Source organism: Microcaecilia unicolor, chromosome 2 (genome assembly GCF_901765095.1).
Source record: "Microcaecilia unicolor chromosome 2, aMicUni1.1, whole genome shotgun sequence".
NCBI lineage: Eukaryota > Metazoa > Chordata > Amphibia > Gymnophiona > Siphonopidae > Microcaecilia > Microcaecilia unicolor.
Genome location: NC_044032.1, coordinates 490,759,958 through 490,776,841, shown reverse-complemented (window position 1 = coordinate 490,776,841; position 16,884 = coordinate 490,759,958). Strand labels below are relative to the sequence as shown.

At 41.1% G+C, this 16,884-nt stretch overlaps 1 protein-coding gene across 4 annotated transcripts in view; it reads right to left on the bottom strand.

Annotated features, from left to right (window-relative positions):
* Positions 1-16,884, bottom strand: part of ADD1 (adducin 1) — a 293,072-nt gene that overhangs the window by 133,268 nt on the left and 142,920 nt on the right. For all 4 annotated transcript variants that reach the window (XM_030191131.1, XM_030191128.1, XM_030191129.1 and 1 more), the window contains exon 10: positions 9,093-9,344. In XM_030191131.1, the coding sequence (XP_030046991.1) occupies positions 9,093-9,344 (252 nt within the window). The remainder of the gene's footprint in view (positions 1-9,092; positions 9,345-16,884) is intronic.

Genomic DNA, 16,884 nt, shown 5'->3' with positions numbered 1-16,884 from the left:
TGTGAAGTCATACGGTCTTTCATATAAGCTTAAAATTTGACGAATACTGAAGAAAGAAAAGAGATCATTGATTCACTACTCTGATATTCAGACACCAAAGCAAACTGAACGCAGAAAATGACAGGACTATGGAAAGCAATGTGATGTTGCTAATAAGGTTGTATGAATAGATTCTTTACTGTGAAGGGAAGCAGGAGTGGGCATCACCAAAGTTGTGCATTAAAATAAAACTACAATACAGCATCGGAGTGCATCATTTCCATGATCTTGAAGTTTCTCAATAAATCAATAGTATCAGGGATTAAACAGCAACCTAGCAGAGCAATGTCAAACATTTTGTATAACTTACAGCTCAAGTTTTACAAAAATATCCCACACAAACTTGAAGCGTTGCATTGTGTCTTTGGTACAAGGTTGTTTTACACTGCCAGTGCATCTATGATAGAATGTGGGGGCTTCTCTACTCCATATATGTCCCCCAAGTGCTGCTGAACAAATATAAATACTAAAACCTCATCAATTAGGAAAATTTGACAAATGCACTGAACATTAAAACAAACCTACTTCAGAGAGCAAATGCTATGCTTTCCTGAGTATTTTCAGGAGACAGGAAAAGCAATAAATTAAAAAATAATTTTTTAAAGCAACAGAATTTGAAATGCTTTGCAACTGTAAAGGAAAAAAATGGAATGAATGTGGAGCTATGGTATACTCACTGATTATAATCTTCTTAGATAAAATTATCTTTAATGAAAGGCTGGAGTAATTAATTTTAACAGTCACAGCATTAAAACAGAGACATCTAAGAATTTCCACAAATTTTGAAACTTGAAAACAAATATTAAATTCTACATAAGAAATCTGGTGTACTGTAAATCATCTGACTCATACAGAATTGTAACAAAAAGAATAATGACTTTTTTGAAATTTCACCAAGTATTTCAATACACTAAAGCATATAATTATATTATAGAAATGAACCCTGACTATGGCTGTAACCTAGAATTAAAATCTCATCCTTCACAAACAAAAGCCTAATGCTAGAAGATGCTCTATTTTTTACATGTATTACATTTGTGTGTTGTGCAGATCCCTATATTTTCATTTATTATTGCAAATAAGGCTTCTTTATTGTATAATAATGAGCTTGAGCTATATCTTTGAAGAATATATTTTATATGCATCTTTGAATATGTTTGATCAACACCACTGTTTGAAATATCCACTTTAATACATCTCTAAACCTACTTTGGCTTTAAACCTGGGTATACAGCATATTCAGAAAGAACATAGGCGTAGCCACGGGTGGGCCAAGGTCCATCAAAGTAAGTACTCCATTGATGTGGCTGGAAAGAAAACTCAAGTCTCATCATCCAAAGATCTTCTCCATGCCAAATGAACTTACACCTTGTTTGGTGAGTGGCAGTATCCTCGAGATGCTGCTGCTGGCCCCCTGTTGCTCCCCAATGCACGCTCAGTTTTCATGCATGCGTGGAGGCCGGCAGGACAAGAACATAACGGCACAAGAACATTGCTGCTGTTCAACAAGGTGAAAGCTTGCTTGTCAAGGAGGAGATCTTCAGCTGATGGGGCTTGGGGATCCCCTCCATCTCAGGTATTTTTTTTAGGTGGGGAGGGTGGTGTTGGAAAGGGGAGGGGGAAGAGATGAATTTAGGTATTTCTTATAGTTTGAGGGGAGGCACCAGGAAGGGAAGTGGAGATGAAATATTGGGCCCACCTACTTTGGTCTCAAGCCCACAGTAAACCAGCCTTCTGGGTACGCCCCTGGTACAAGAGCCCCTTTTCACTGTTTAATTAAAGACTTTCAAGGGGAAGCAACCATACACTCAAGTGCAGATTCCATGATACAATAATTCTATATAGGAAAAATACCGCTGAAACATCTGGGACACACCAGGCTTCACAGCAGCATTTATTATGTGAAAGACAAAGTTTTACACCATTTAGTTTATCAGTTTAATATGGACACAACTGTAGTTCTCCTTTGCTGTGGCACAAGAAGGGGCTCCTTCTCCTAACAGGTGATTTGAACTCATTTTTAATGAGGGAAGTCATGAAGAATGTATACATTTGCAAATGTCTATTGTGCATTAAAGTAGAACTAGAACAGGAACTCTTACAGAGAAATACAGATGATAGCAGATAAGGACCATTTGATCTAGCCAGTCTGCATATTGGTACCTACCTATTATTCTACCATAGATCTTACAGTGCTGGGAAAATGTGTGAACCTTAAATATAATGGTTACAGGTTCTTATCATAATATCCTTGTGTAACTGAAACCAGTCTCAGTAAAAAGGGTGTAAATGTACCTTAAGAATCATGGAATTTTCAATGTACCAAAATAAAAACAATGGGGTCAATATTCCAGACCAATATATTCTCGCCAGTAAACAAATAACTCCGTTTACAGATCAGATAAGAATTCAGAATCAGTGCATAAGTGGACCCCTAGTTTCATTACAACTGGCTGAGAACCAGATACTTAAATAATTGTGTAACAAGATGATCACAATGCATCCTGTCCTATATAAAGGTCCAGAATTTGGCCCTCTTCATAAAATTAGTGAAAACTCATCTGCTCTGCAGACCTTCCTGTGGTTGATGTAAGAGCTCATGTCACAACCATCGGAAAAATATTGAATGGGAATGGTGTGTATGGGAAGATAGCTAGGAAAAAAGTACTGCTCTCAAACAAAGAGCACTGCTGCCCATCTGAAGTTCATCAAAGAGCATCTGCATGACCCACAAGGTTTCTAGAATAAAGTTCTTTTGATGAGTCAAAAATGAAACTTTTAAGTCACAATAAAGAACATTTCTTTGATGAAAACCAAACAATTCCTTTCAAAGCAAAACCTCATCTCAACCATCAATCATGGTGGTTAAGCATGGTATAAGTCTACTCTGCTGCATCAGAACATGGACAGTTTGCCATCATTGATGGAACCATAAATTCTACTTTAAATTTCAAAATTCTAGAGTAGAATGTCAGGTCATCTGTCCACAAGTTGAAACGGAGACAAACATGAGACATGCAGCAAGATGATGACCCTAAACATTCAAGTAAACCCGACTATGCCTGCAGAAGAGATTTTGTTTTGGACTGGCCAGTTTAAAGTCCCAATTAAACCCTACTGAAATATGACTGGTGAGCTGATCATGCAAGAAGTGCTGAAATGTCAGAGCTGAAATAGTTCACTCTGGAAGAGATAGCCAAAATTCCTCAGGAATAATATAAGACAGACAGATCAACAGTTGAAGCTACTGCTATTCAAGAAGCTGTTAAACCACTTATTGAATGAAAGGTTTAAATACTTTCACATTATACATGTTGAATCTTTTTGTGGAAGAAAGCAACTGTATCCTTTGTGTCATCTTTCTTGCTTCGCGTGTTTTAGATTAATTTCTAATTGTGTTTTCAGAATAAATTGTGGTAAAGCAGACTATCCTAGGGGTTCAAAACTTTTCCTCAGCACTGTAATTAACCTCTCCCCACCCTTGCTCTGCCACCAAAGTCCCTTTGTGTAGGTCGCAAGCATACTAATTTTTTTTTTTTTTTTTTACAAGTCTGTTCTGTGTCCACTACCCACTCGGTGAAAGATTTTTCTCAAATTCCTTGTATAGCTTCCTTGTTTCAATGACCTATGATAATTCTTCAGCTTCCTTTACTGATAACTGCTGGATGTTTGAATATTATTTTCGTCTTCCTTTACATTATTTTAAACAATTCACCTTTAGTCACTAGCTGTGAGCAAAATCCAAAAAAATAAATAAAAGAAGTCTGTCTACATAAGGTTTACAGTTCAGGCCATGAACCATTTGCCCATTTTTAAAGAAGTTTCCAGAATTGTTTTGGCTTAGCAGGTCTGACACTAAGAGTGCACGTTAAATCCCTCAAACATATCCATTTGGGTCCCACTAATATACTGTATAGGAGATTATACTTGATACAAACTACAAACACTGGGATACTTGCTATTTATATGATGAAAATATGGCTTGTAAAATTTTCCTTGGCACTTAATTGTGCCATTAACATCATGCAGGAGATCCCGTAAAGATTAATGTATAAGGCAGCTGACTGGTCAATGCCTTTATCATATTTCACATCTATAGTCAAAAAATAATCACAAACTTGTCTTTGGACAGTTTAACAGTCATTTCATGCTATGGGACCTTTACCAAGAATTACATTCTACCTAACAAATTTTTCAAGCAGCATGTATAATAAAACAAATAAATAAAAGAAAAGAAAATATCAGTTGCAGTATCTATCGCTTAGTGCCTGCTGATGGCCCGAGTTGCACTTTAGTCATGCCACACCCAGCTGGTACTGGAGGAAAGACTTTCCACTTATGGCCATCTACTGGCATGCAACAGTTCATGCACAAGGCAGCTGGTTCTTAACACTTAGAGGCTTTGGGATGCATACAGATCAGCAAAACACAAAGAAAGATGGAAAAGCAGATATTAATACATTACAACTATGTTAAGAAAAAACTGCTTAAGAGTAACACTACTTTTTGTAAGAATAGGGACAACTTGGTCATGGAAACAAATTGTGTCTTACCTGATAATTTCCTTTCCTTTAATCACAGCAGCTGAATCCAGAGACTTGTGGGTTATGACCATCTACCAGCAGGTGGAGACAGAGAGCACTAAACAGAACTGTCATGTAGGATGGTATGCTCATTGGTCAGTTAGTATTTCTCATAACAAAGCAGAAGGAAGAATTAGAGACAATAGTTCTCCTTCCTCACAGCAATAAAATGAACAGAAATACAACTGGAACTAGAAACAGCAACATGAAAGAAGAAACCTAAACAGAGAAACCGACTAAAAACAGACAACTGCACCAATGTAGGGTGGGACTCTGGATTCATCTTCTGTGATTAAAGGAAAGAAAATTATCATCAGGTAAGACAAATTTTCCTTCCTTGTCATCAAAGCAGATGAATCCAGAGACTTGTGGGATGTAGCAAAACAGTCCTCAAACAGGGTGGCAACCAGAAACTCCCACTGAGAGAACCAATGTCCCAAAGAAAGATTCTGATCTGACCAAATATCCAGACAATAGTGTATGCAAGGAGGACCATGTCGCCAATCTACATATTTCATCAAGAGAATAAGAATGAGGTTCTGCCCAAAACGTTGACAGAGCTCTCATAGAATGAGCCCTGAGTGCTGAAGGTGGTTGTTTATCAGAAAGAATATATACCAAAGCTATAGCCTCCTTAATCCAGAGAACAATAGTTGCCTTAGAGGCATTACTACCCTGGTTTGGTCCCGCCACAAGGATGATATGAGCGATGAAAGTCATTGGTGACTTTAAAGTACCAAAGAAGCACATGTCAGACATCCAGCCAATGCAGCAAATGAAAATTCTTCCTGTAATTCTCTTTCCTAAAAGATGGAAGAAACAACAGCTGATTTAGATGAATTGCTTTACGTAAAAGGCACTCTGCGAAGGTGACAGCCACATCTGAAAAGCAGCGGAACGGACCTCTACAGGATAATGCCTGCAGTTCGGATATCCTACATACCAAGGATACTGCCACCAGGAAAAAAGGGTAAGGTCTCAAAGGGTGCCTTTTGTAGGGACCATAACATCGTTCAGATTCTATTCCGGGCAAGGAAAGTGAAGAGGGTTTAAAATGGCTGACCCCTCTCAAAAAACAAACCACATCTGGATGTTCTGCTATAGAAGAATTGAGCACTTGTCCCTGGTAGCAAGCTAAGGCTGTCATCTGAACCCTGAGAGAATTGAAAGCCAGACCTTTCTTGAATTCATCCTATATGAAACCCCAAATCTGAGGTACCGAAGATTGGAAGGGAGAAATAGCCCTTTCTGAACACCATGCTACAAAAAGTCTCCAGACCCTAGCATAGGCATCCAAAGTAGATTGCTTTTGTGTCTGAAGCACGGTGGTAATAACCTCATCAGAGTAACTTTTCTTCCTCAACTTTGACCTCTCAAGAGCCAGGCCCATAAGATGGGTTTTCTATTCGAATGGGTCCTTGAGGAAGAAGCCCCATTGAAATCGGAAGCCAAACAGCTTGAACATTAGCAGCCGAATTCAGGTCTATGTAATATGGCTGCCTGGACCAATCCAGGGCAATCAGAATCACAAAATCCGGATGACAAATAATTTTAAGAAGCACCCTACCAATCAGAGGACATGGCGGAAAGACATACAGAAGACCCGTCTCCAGCCAAGGTTAAAGAAAAGCATCTAGACCTTCCGAACAGTCCTCTTCTGATGAAGAACAAGAGAACTCTGATATTCCAATGAGTTGCCATGAGATCCAGAACTGGAGTGCCCCACCTCTGGATTATTAGTTGGAAGACTGCCAACGACAGCTCTGACTCCCCTGGAGCCAAGGAGTTCCTGCTGAGATAATCTGCCTGGACATTTAAGGATCCCAAAATGTGTGCTGCTGAGATCTGGAGAAAATGCTTTTCCACCCACTGAAGCAAAAGATGAGTTTCCTTTGCTAGTGAAGCACTTTGAGTGCCTCCTTGTCTTATATTAGCCACCGCATTCACATTGTCCAACAGGAGGAAGACAGGTTTGCCTTCTAGAAGAGAATGAAAGGCCACAAGAGTCAACTGACTGATTGGCTAAAGAGACTCTGTCTCGTTCAAGAGACCTTGAGCACGGTGAAGGAGACAATGTGCTCCCCAGCCCATTAAGCTTGCATCCGTGACCACCACTATCCGAGATGGAGAGGCTAGTGGAACCCCTTTCAGGACATTTCTCGACTGGAGCCACCACGATATGTCTGAGGAAACCAGGAGAGGTGAAGACTCTAATCCTGAGACATTGGGGATCAGTAAGACAAGAGAGACTGCTGAAGTGGCTTGCGGATGAATTGGATAGATCTGATTCTCCAGTTTCTTTGACATTCCCCCAATGTTGAGACAGGCTTGGCTTATTTGGCAGATTCTTTATGTGATCTTATTAGGGCATCTGCCAAGCAAATGGCTTTGTCAATCACAGCTAGGTGTTTGTTGTGGCTTTGCTACTGGACCACAGATGCTGCCTCCAAGCAACGCCCTACAAAACTCCTGTGTATAGGGAAGTTCCTCTTTGAAGAGGATTTGGAGAAGCTAATCAAAGATTTAGGGTATACTCCCAAGTCGCAGTGTTCGCCTGAAGATAAGCCTGAGGGTTCTTTCAAGTCTAATCAGTCATTCCCTCCCAAAAAGGAATGTCAAAGAAACTGGAGAATCAGATCTATCCAATTCATCCGCAAGCCCTGGCTACATAAGAACTGAAGACTGCAGCCTGAAGAAAGAGTGAAGAGACTTTGAAAGATGATCAAGACAGGAAATTGGAGTCTTCTTTAAAATTCTTCTTTTGAGCTATCCCTCCTTCCACAGGACAGGTGGTCTTTTTTGTAACAACAGCTACCAAACAGTCCACCTCAAATAATTTCAACTTCCTGAGAGATAGAGTAAAGGATATAGCACAAGCCACCCAAAAACTGGCATCTGGAGTAGACCACTGAGCTGTAATCAGATCCTACATAGCTTCATATACGGGAAAGATTTAGGCAGCTTTTTGGTGCTACCCATTTTAGGATTAGAAGAGGAGGAAGCCTGAGTGTCAGGGGAAGAAATATTAAGAACCTCTAGAGCCTTAGTGATGAAGAATGCAACCTCCTCTCTGTGGAAAACCCTAACTGCAGTAGGGTCATCAGTTTTATCATTCAATAATTCTCCCTTTTCAAGATGCTTGGACACACCATAGAAGCCAGAAAAGCAGCTGACTCACTCTGAGAATGCAGGGGAAGGAGGAGACAAAACATCTATCTCAGACACACTTTCCAACCACCTTCTCTTTGTAGAAGCCCCTCCCCTGCACTTGCTGAGAAACAAACTGAGTCCTAGAAAGCTGGTGAGAACGCTTCTATGCCTGGTGCAGGAGCAAAAAAAAACTCTGGGCAAAAAGGCTCCTGAGAAGCACAGGAAGTCTTAAACTCCAAAGATGTTGTGGACCGGTTCCCCATCGCAGGAATAGCTGTCTGAGCCTGCATGAGAGACCTCTCACCTACAGGAGCAGAACCATGTCTATTCAAGATGCCACAGCAGCAAGCACAGAAACCGCATCTGTGAGGGACAGCTGAGCAGAGCGTGGGAAGGAGTCTTCTACTCGGGGACCCAATGGCCCCATGCCACAGAGCTGGAGTCGGCCCCCAAACAACACTGAGAGCACTGTCCAGGCGCTGCATTGCACTTCCCACAGCAAGAACAGCATTTAACAGCCTCTGCTGCCATAAAAACAGTGAAAGCACAACTGCGAGTCAGTCTGACAGAAACAAACTTTAAAGCTGTACTCGCACAGCTGGTGGAAACCTCAGGAATGGGCAATTTCTGTCAAAGTAGGCACCATTCAGCCTAAATATTCCCAAGCTCTACTGAACTGGAGACCCAGAACAGGATCTATAATAAAAATACGACCAGGAGCTTGTGAAAGACCATCCACTGCCTGCTGGAGATAGAGATATACGAACTGAACAAGGAGCACACCATCCTAATATGACAGAGTTCTGTTTAGTGCTCTTTATCGCCATCTGCTCGCAGATGGTTATAACACACAAGTCTCTGGATTCATCTGCTTTGATAACAAGTATTTTTATCAGGTCAAACTATGCAAAATAAAATATTTTTTCTAAAGATAATTACTCACACACATACAAGTTTGCAAAGCTGATGTTTTAGTCAAATTAAATAGAGTACAGTCTTAAGCAGTTTGAAGGAGGAAGTTTAAAGATATTACTACAGTTTTATCAATGCAGGGCCACTACCCCAAGCCAGATTCAAAGAAGCATTAGTAAGATTTAGCTTTCTGTGGGTTAGCAAGTGAAGGAATCAGAAATAAAGAAAACAAAACTATATTTAATCCCAAAGCCTCCAAGTGCCAGCCACCCAAGTTGCTCTATATCAACTATGAACAGTAAGGAAGGCACAGACCAAGCAGTTGGTAATACAGCTTGGCACGCAGACACCGGACGAGAGAGACTGCAGCAAGGGTTTCACGTGATCGTGTGTAATGTTCGTCCACACCTTAGTCTTCGACTTGGGACTGCTACCATTCTGCCCTTCTTCAGATGCATCATCCACCCTGCCCGAGTTCAGCCATCTTGTCTTCTCCCGCTGCTGTTTTTGAAAACTGTGTCTGAGAGGGGAGCAAGTGCCTGAATCGCCATCACTACCAAAGGAGTATCCTGTGACACTAGCAGGAATCTCCACATCGCTAAACTTTTTGGCTTTTTCTCTCAGAGCAGGGCATCGATAGGGATAACCAGTTCTGTAGCCCTGAGGAAACAGCAAAGCAAAAGCAAAAGATCAGTTTTCCATCTCAAATGTTAAACTAGCAATATCATAATGCTATTATGCTGTGAAAATAGAAAGTGAGGCACCATATTACTTCACCAAAAACAGTTAAAAAGTTGGGCAGAAATGATATTTTGACAATTTTCAAAATGCAAGCTTTTGAGATGGGTAAGGTCCTTTCTTCAACAAATGCACAGTCTCAGGAGACCTGATATCTTGCATCTCCTATCACTTCTTGGCTTTAAAGTTATCTTCTTTACCAAACTATTATGCTAGCTTTCATTTTGTTTGGATTTTATATATGTTCTATTTTGTACACCACCTAGAGTTGTAAAATAGTGCAGTTAATAAATATTTTAAATAAATTTAATACTTCATTATGAAAACATTCACTTTAGAAAAGTCAATTTAAATATAATGAAAATATCAGAATGTTGAAAAGTTAAAGCATTCTGAATGAAAGTATTGTAGTAAAAACAGATCTGGATTTTAGATTTAATTCTTTGCCCTTCCAAACCTGAGCTCGAGGCAAGTTAGAATTTTTTGATTTGTTTTCTGGGTAGGGAAATGGGCAGTGCATCTGAATGTAAGTCTGTACTTGAGGCAGTACAGGGTGAAGTGACATACCCAAGCTCACAAGGAGTTTAAAGTAGTGTATGAATTCTGGCTCTCCTGGTTCTCAGCCTGCTGATCTAACCATTAGGCTGGTGTTTCTCAAAAATTTTTTAATTATTTTGGGGCACACTTTCAAGCTCATCTGACCATTGTGGCAAATCAAACCAAATTTCGCAAAGTTGTCATATTTGCTAGTCACTGGCCACATGACTCAAATGACAAAAAACACTTTAAACTGAAATCTACCGTATTAAAAATCCTAAAACTTCTGAGAAGTTCTGAGAGGACATTTGCCTGGGTGACAGGCTTATTTTCGAAAGAGAAGGACGCCCATCATTCGACACAAATCAAGATGGGCGTCCTTCTCACAGAGTCGCCCAAATCAGCATAATCAAAAGCCAATTTTGGGCATCCCCAACTGCTTTCCGTTGCAGGGACGTGTCGGAGGCATAGCGAAGGCGGGACTTGTGCGTGCCTAACACATGGGCGTCCTTGACCCCTAATGGAAAAAAAAAAGGACATCCCTTACGAGCACTTGGACAACTTTATTTGGTCCTGTTTTTCTTACAACCAAGCCACAAAAAGGTGCCCGAACTGACCAGATGACCACTGGAGAGAATCAGGGATGACCTCCCCTTACTCCCCCCGTGGTCACTAACCCCCTCTCACCCTCAAAAAAACATCTTTAAAAATATTTTGTGCCAGCCTCAAATGTCATACTCAGGTCCATCACAGCAGTATGCAGGTCCCTGGAGCAGTTTTAGTGGGTGCAGTGCACTTCAGGCAGGCGGACCCAGGCCCATCCCCCCCCCACCTGTTACACTTGTGGTGGTAAATGTGAGTCCTCCAAACCCCACCACAAACCCACTGAACCCACATCTAGGTGCCCCCCTAAACCCCTAAGGGCTACGGTAGTGGTGTACAGTTGTGGGTAGTGGGTTTTGGGGGGGCTCAGCACACAAGGTAAGGGAGTTATGTTCCTGGGAGCAATTTCTGAAGTCCACTGCAGTGCTCCCTAGGGTGCCCGGTTGGTGTTCTGGCATGTCAGGGGGACCAGTGCACTACGAATACTAGCTCCTCCCATGACCAAAGGGCTTGCATTTGGTCGTTTCTGAGATGGACGTCCTTAGTTTTCACTATCAGCGAAAATCAGAAACGACCAAGTCTAGGGACGACCATCTATAAGGACGACCTAAATTTCAAGATTTGGGCGTCCCCGACCGTATTATCGAAATGAAAGATGGACGTCCATCTTGTTTTGGTAATACGGGCTTCCCTGCCCCTCCATTGGGACGTTTTGCGAGGACATCCTCAGGAAAACCTGGGCGTCCCTTTCGATTATGCACCTCTGAGTGAACTTTTTTTTTTTTACTCTGTGCTTTGATGATTTAAAGGTTGGGGTTTAAAAGAGGTATTGTTGGTGATAGGACAGCACTTAAAAAGCAAACTTTATGAACTTTCTGCCACAGCTGACATTAACAGATAGCCTCTGGAAGTCTTCATTATATATCCCCTAAATAATAAAACGCACCTCCAACGTTCTGAAGCCGAGAAAGTGAAGCCTTCAAGCCTTGAAGCATTCCTGCAACGTTCCAGAACTTGCAGAGCGCACGAATGCGTCAAGGCTTGAAGGCTTCACTTTCTCACACACACACACTCACTCTCTGTCTCTCACATACGCTCTTCTCTCACATACTCAGACACACACACACTCTGTCTCTCACACTCTCTCTCTCTCTCTCTCTCTGACACAAACACACATTCTGTCTCTCTCTCTCTCTCATTCTCTTTCACATACACACTCCATCTTCACCCACACACTCTCAAACATACACACTCCGAGGAAAGGGGGGCATGGAACACGCTGGGGAGGAGAGGGAGCGGGTATGGAACTCGGGGGGAAGGAGAGAGAGGGAGAGGAGAGGGAGGGGGGCCTGCACCTCGGACGGAAGGGGGGCCTGGAACTCAAGAGGGGAGGAGAGGGAGGGAGGGAAGGAGGGGGTCATGGAACTCGGAGCCCCATACACACACGCTCTCTCTCTCTCTCTCTCACTCACACACACATACACTCTTGTCTCTCTCACACACTTTCTCTCTCACTGACATAAACACACACACACTCTGTCTCTCTCTCACTCACACACTCTCTCAAACATACACACTCCGAGAAAAACCTTGCTAGCGCCCGTTTCATTTGTGTCAGAAACGGGCCTGTTTTACTAGTGTATATACCTTGATTGTCTGGACTCAATCCCTGGCGAATACCCAGCTGACAGAACCTGGACTAACTTCGACACATTCTCGGATGATACCATCTCCCAAGCGATCAAAAAGTTTGCCAAGTCCCACCGCAAACTAGACATATGCCCACATAACCTTATAAAACTCGCCCCTCAACAACACATATCAAACCTCACGAAACATTTGAACTATATGTTAAAAAATGGACTCTTCCCAAAGGATAAAGGAAATATTCTACTCACCCCTATACCTAAGGACACAAAGAAAAATCCAAGTGACTTAACCAACTATCGCCCAGTAGCATCTATCCCTCTAACAACCAAACTAACGGCATGGTGACCAAACAGCTCACCAACTACTTAAATAAATTTTCAATACTTCACGACTCCCAATCAGGATTTCGGTCTAATCATAGCACCGAAACAGTACTAGTTACTCTCCTGACTAAATTTAAACAAGCTATCACAACTGGCAACAACGTACTTCTACAATTCGACATGTCCAGTGCTTTCGACTTGGTTGACCACGGAATATTACTACACACCCTAGAATACTTCGAAGTTGGAGGTAACGTTCTTAATTGGTTTAGAGGCTTCCTGACCACAAGATCATAACAAGTGATATCTAACTTGAATACATCAGCCCCATGGATACCTGAATGTGGAGTCCCTCAAGGATCTCCCCTCTCGCCGGCCCTCTTCAATCTAATGATGACACCCTTGGCCAGGCTACTATCCAATCAAAACCTCAATCCATACATATATGCAGATGACGTCACGATCTACATCCCGTTCAAACATGATTTAAAGGAAATCACCAATAACATCAAGCAAAGCTTCCAAATCGTGCATTCATGGGAGGATGCATTTCAATTGAAACTTAATGCAGAAAAAACACGTCTTATACTTACTTCACAACATAACACAAGCAAATTCACCACCATAATCACACCAAACTTCTCCCTTCCCGTTTCAGACACCCTGAAAATTCCTGGAGTAACCACTGATCGAAATCTTACACTTGAAAGTCATGTGAAGAATACAACTAAGAAGATGTTCCATTCAATGTGGAAACTTAAAAGAGTAAGACCTTTCTTCTCAAGGAACATCTTTCGCAATCTGGTACAGTCAATGGTGCTGAGTCACCTAGATTACTGCAATGCACTTTACGCTGGTTGTAAAGAGCAAATCATCAAGAAACTTCAAACAGCCCAGAACAATGCAGCCAGACTTATATTTGGAAAAACAAAATATGAAAGTGCAAAATCCCTAAGAGAAAAGTTACACTGGCTCCCACTTAAAGAACATATCGCGTTCAAGGTTTGCACTCTAGTTCATAAAATCATTCACGGAGCTGCCCCAGCCTACATGCTAGACCTGGTTGACTTGCCACCCAGGAACGCTAAAAGATCATCTCGCACATTCCTTAATCTTCACTTCCCCAACTGTAAAGGTCTAAAATACAGATTAACACATGCGTCCAGCTTTTCCTACATTTACGCAGCTGTTGAATGCACTGCTGCTTAACCTAAAAACAATTTATGAACTAATTAACTTTCGTAAATCTCTGAAGATCTCTCTCTTCAACAAGGCTTACCACAACGATCAATAATTATAAATGTAACACATCACCACTTTATCTTATATTCTGAACTAATTTCTGCCTATATCTGTTTGCTTAATTCTATTATGTCATCCATGTTTTCTATGCAACACCAATTGTTATCTTCTACTCTGGAATGGCGAATGCCATAACGGAACATTGTAAGCCATATTGAGCCTGCAAATAGGTGAGAAACTGTGGGATACAAATGCAACAAATAAATAAATAAATAAATAAATATATATATATATGTGTGTGTGTGTGTGTGTGTGTGTATATATATATATATATATATATATATATATATATATATATATATATATATATATATACAGTGGTGGAAATAAGTATTTGATCCCTTGCTGATTTTGTAAGTTTGCCCACTGACAAAGACATGAGCAGCCCATAATTGAAGGGTAGGTTATTGGTAACAGTGAGAGATAGCACATCACAAATTAAATCCGGAAAATCACATTGTGGAAAGTATATGAATTTATTTGCATTCTGCAGAGGGAAATAAGTATTTGATCCCCCACCAACCAGTAAGAGATCTGGCCCCTACAGACCAGGTAGATGCTCCAAATCAACTCGTTACCTGCATGACAGACAGCTGTCGGCAATGGTCACCTGTATGAAAGACACCTGTCCACAGACTCAGTGAATCAGTCAGACTCTAACCTCTACAAAATGGCCAAGAGCAAGGAGCTGTCTAAGGATGTCAGGGACAAGATCATACACCTGCACAAGGCTGGAATGGGCTACAAAACCATCAGTAAGACGCTGGGCGAGAAGGAGACAACTGTTGGTGCCATAGTAAGAAAATGGAAGAAGTACAAAATGACTGTCAATCGACAAAGATCTGGGGCTCCACGCAAAATCTCACCTCGTGGGGTATCCTTGATCATGAGGAAGGTTAGAAATCAGCCTACAACTACAAGGGGGGAACTTGTCAATGATCTCAAGGCAGCTGGGACCACTGTCACCACGAAAACCATTGGTAACACATTACGACATAACGGATTGCAATCCTGCAGTGCCCGCAAGGTCCCCCTGCTCCGGAAGGCACATGTGACGGCCCGTCTGAAGTTTGCCAGTGAACACCTGGATGATGCCGAGAGTGATTGGGAGAAGGTGCTGTGGTCAGATGAGACAAAAATTGAGCTCTTTGGCATGAACTCAACTCGCCGTGTTTGGAGGAAGAGAAATGCTGCCTATGACCCAAAGAACACCGTCCCCACTGTCAAGCATGGAGGTGGAAATGTTATGTTTTGGGGGTGTTTCTCTGCTAAGGGCACAGGACTACTTCACCGCATCAATGGGAGAATGGATGGGGCCATGTACCGTACAATTCTGAGTGACAACCTCCTTCCCTCCGCCAGGGCCTTAAAAATGGGTCGTGGCTGGGTCTTCCAGCACGACAATGACCCAAAACATACAGCCAAGGCAACAAAGGAGTGGCTCAGGAAGAAGCACATTAGGGTCATGGAGTGGCCTAGCCAGTCACCAGACCTTAATCCCATTGAAAACTTATGGAGGGAGCTGAAGATGCGAGTTGCCAAGCGACAGCCCAGAACTCTTAATGATTTAGAGATGATCTGCAAAGAGGAGTGGACCAAAATTCCTCCTGACATGTGTGCAAACCTCATCATCAACTACAGAAGACGTCTGACCGCTGTGCTTGCCAACAAGGGTTTTGCCACCAAGTATTAGGTCTTGTTTGCCAGAGGGATTAAATACTTATTTCCCTCTGCAGAATGCAAATAAATTCATATACTTTCCACAATGTGATTTTCCGGATTTAATTTGTGATGTGCTATCTCTCACTGTTACCAATAACCTACCCTTCAATTATGGGCTGCTCATGTCTTTGTCAGTGGGCAAACTTACAAAATCAGCAAGGGATCAAATACTTATTTCCCCCACTGTATATATATATATATATATATATATATATATATATATATATATATATACACATATATAAGCAAGCTTTATTAACTAGTTTCTATACTGTACAAACCCTTTTCTCATAGTTTTAAACAAACTTTCTTCTACAGATAGAAACTGTAACAGCCTACAAAATAGGGAGCCACAAAAGAAAAACAAAAACTGAAATAGAGACCCCCCTCCTCTCTGCCCAAGGAAGCCAGACTCTATAAACAGAGCAACACTGGAAAAAAGAAACAGAAATGCATTTTCTCTTGTACTTTGCAAAATAAAAATTGAAAAAAAAATGTACCTTTTACAAAACAGGTATTTGTATTTTCAAATGTAAGCCACATTTAATCTGACTTTGCTTGGGATAATGATATAAATGTGTAAAAAAAAAAATCCTTTAAAGACACTGCCTATCCTGCTGGAGAGTGATGGCACAAGGAAAGCAAGTTTGGTCCAGTGAAGACTAACTCAAAATAACCTGTTCCTTAGATGGGCCCTAGTATTACCATTATTAAAAATGCGACCATACCATGCCTCTGTGGCTATGTTCCACTAATGTTACATGATTAACTGGAGTTCTTGAAAGGATTATATAAACGTAGGATGCAAGACTAGGGACACAAATATACATTTATTTATTCAATATCACAATTCCTCATGCACAGCCACAAAACAACTTTTTAAGGTGGATAGTGTTCCTTTTATTATCGACCAGATAGAGATAAGAGTTTTCAGTTTTGGCACAGTCATCAGAAGCAAAAAATATAAGAAAACCAATGGACTGCATAAGGGGCTTATAGCCCATTTATGTTTAAACAAAAGAGATCTGATGGAACAAAATATCTTTTTATTTTGACTTATAAAACCACTTGACCCTGAAACACATTCAAAACAGAATAATCCATTTGTGTATCTAAAAGAAAGTTCTACAAAATAGATGATGTGATTCCATGTGCCCCAATGAAAGGAGAGTTTAATTCTACTTTCATTTAATTTCAATATATTCTATCACCTTTAAAACACCAGGCTTCTCAAGGCAGATTACAACAACAGTTAAGATGAACCCATCAGGAAACAGGATATCCTCACTGAAATCTGGACATCTGTATTGTATAGAACAAGAACA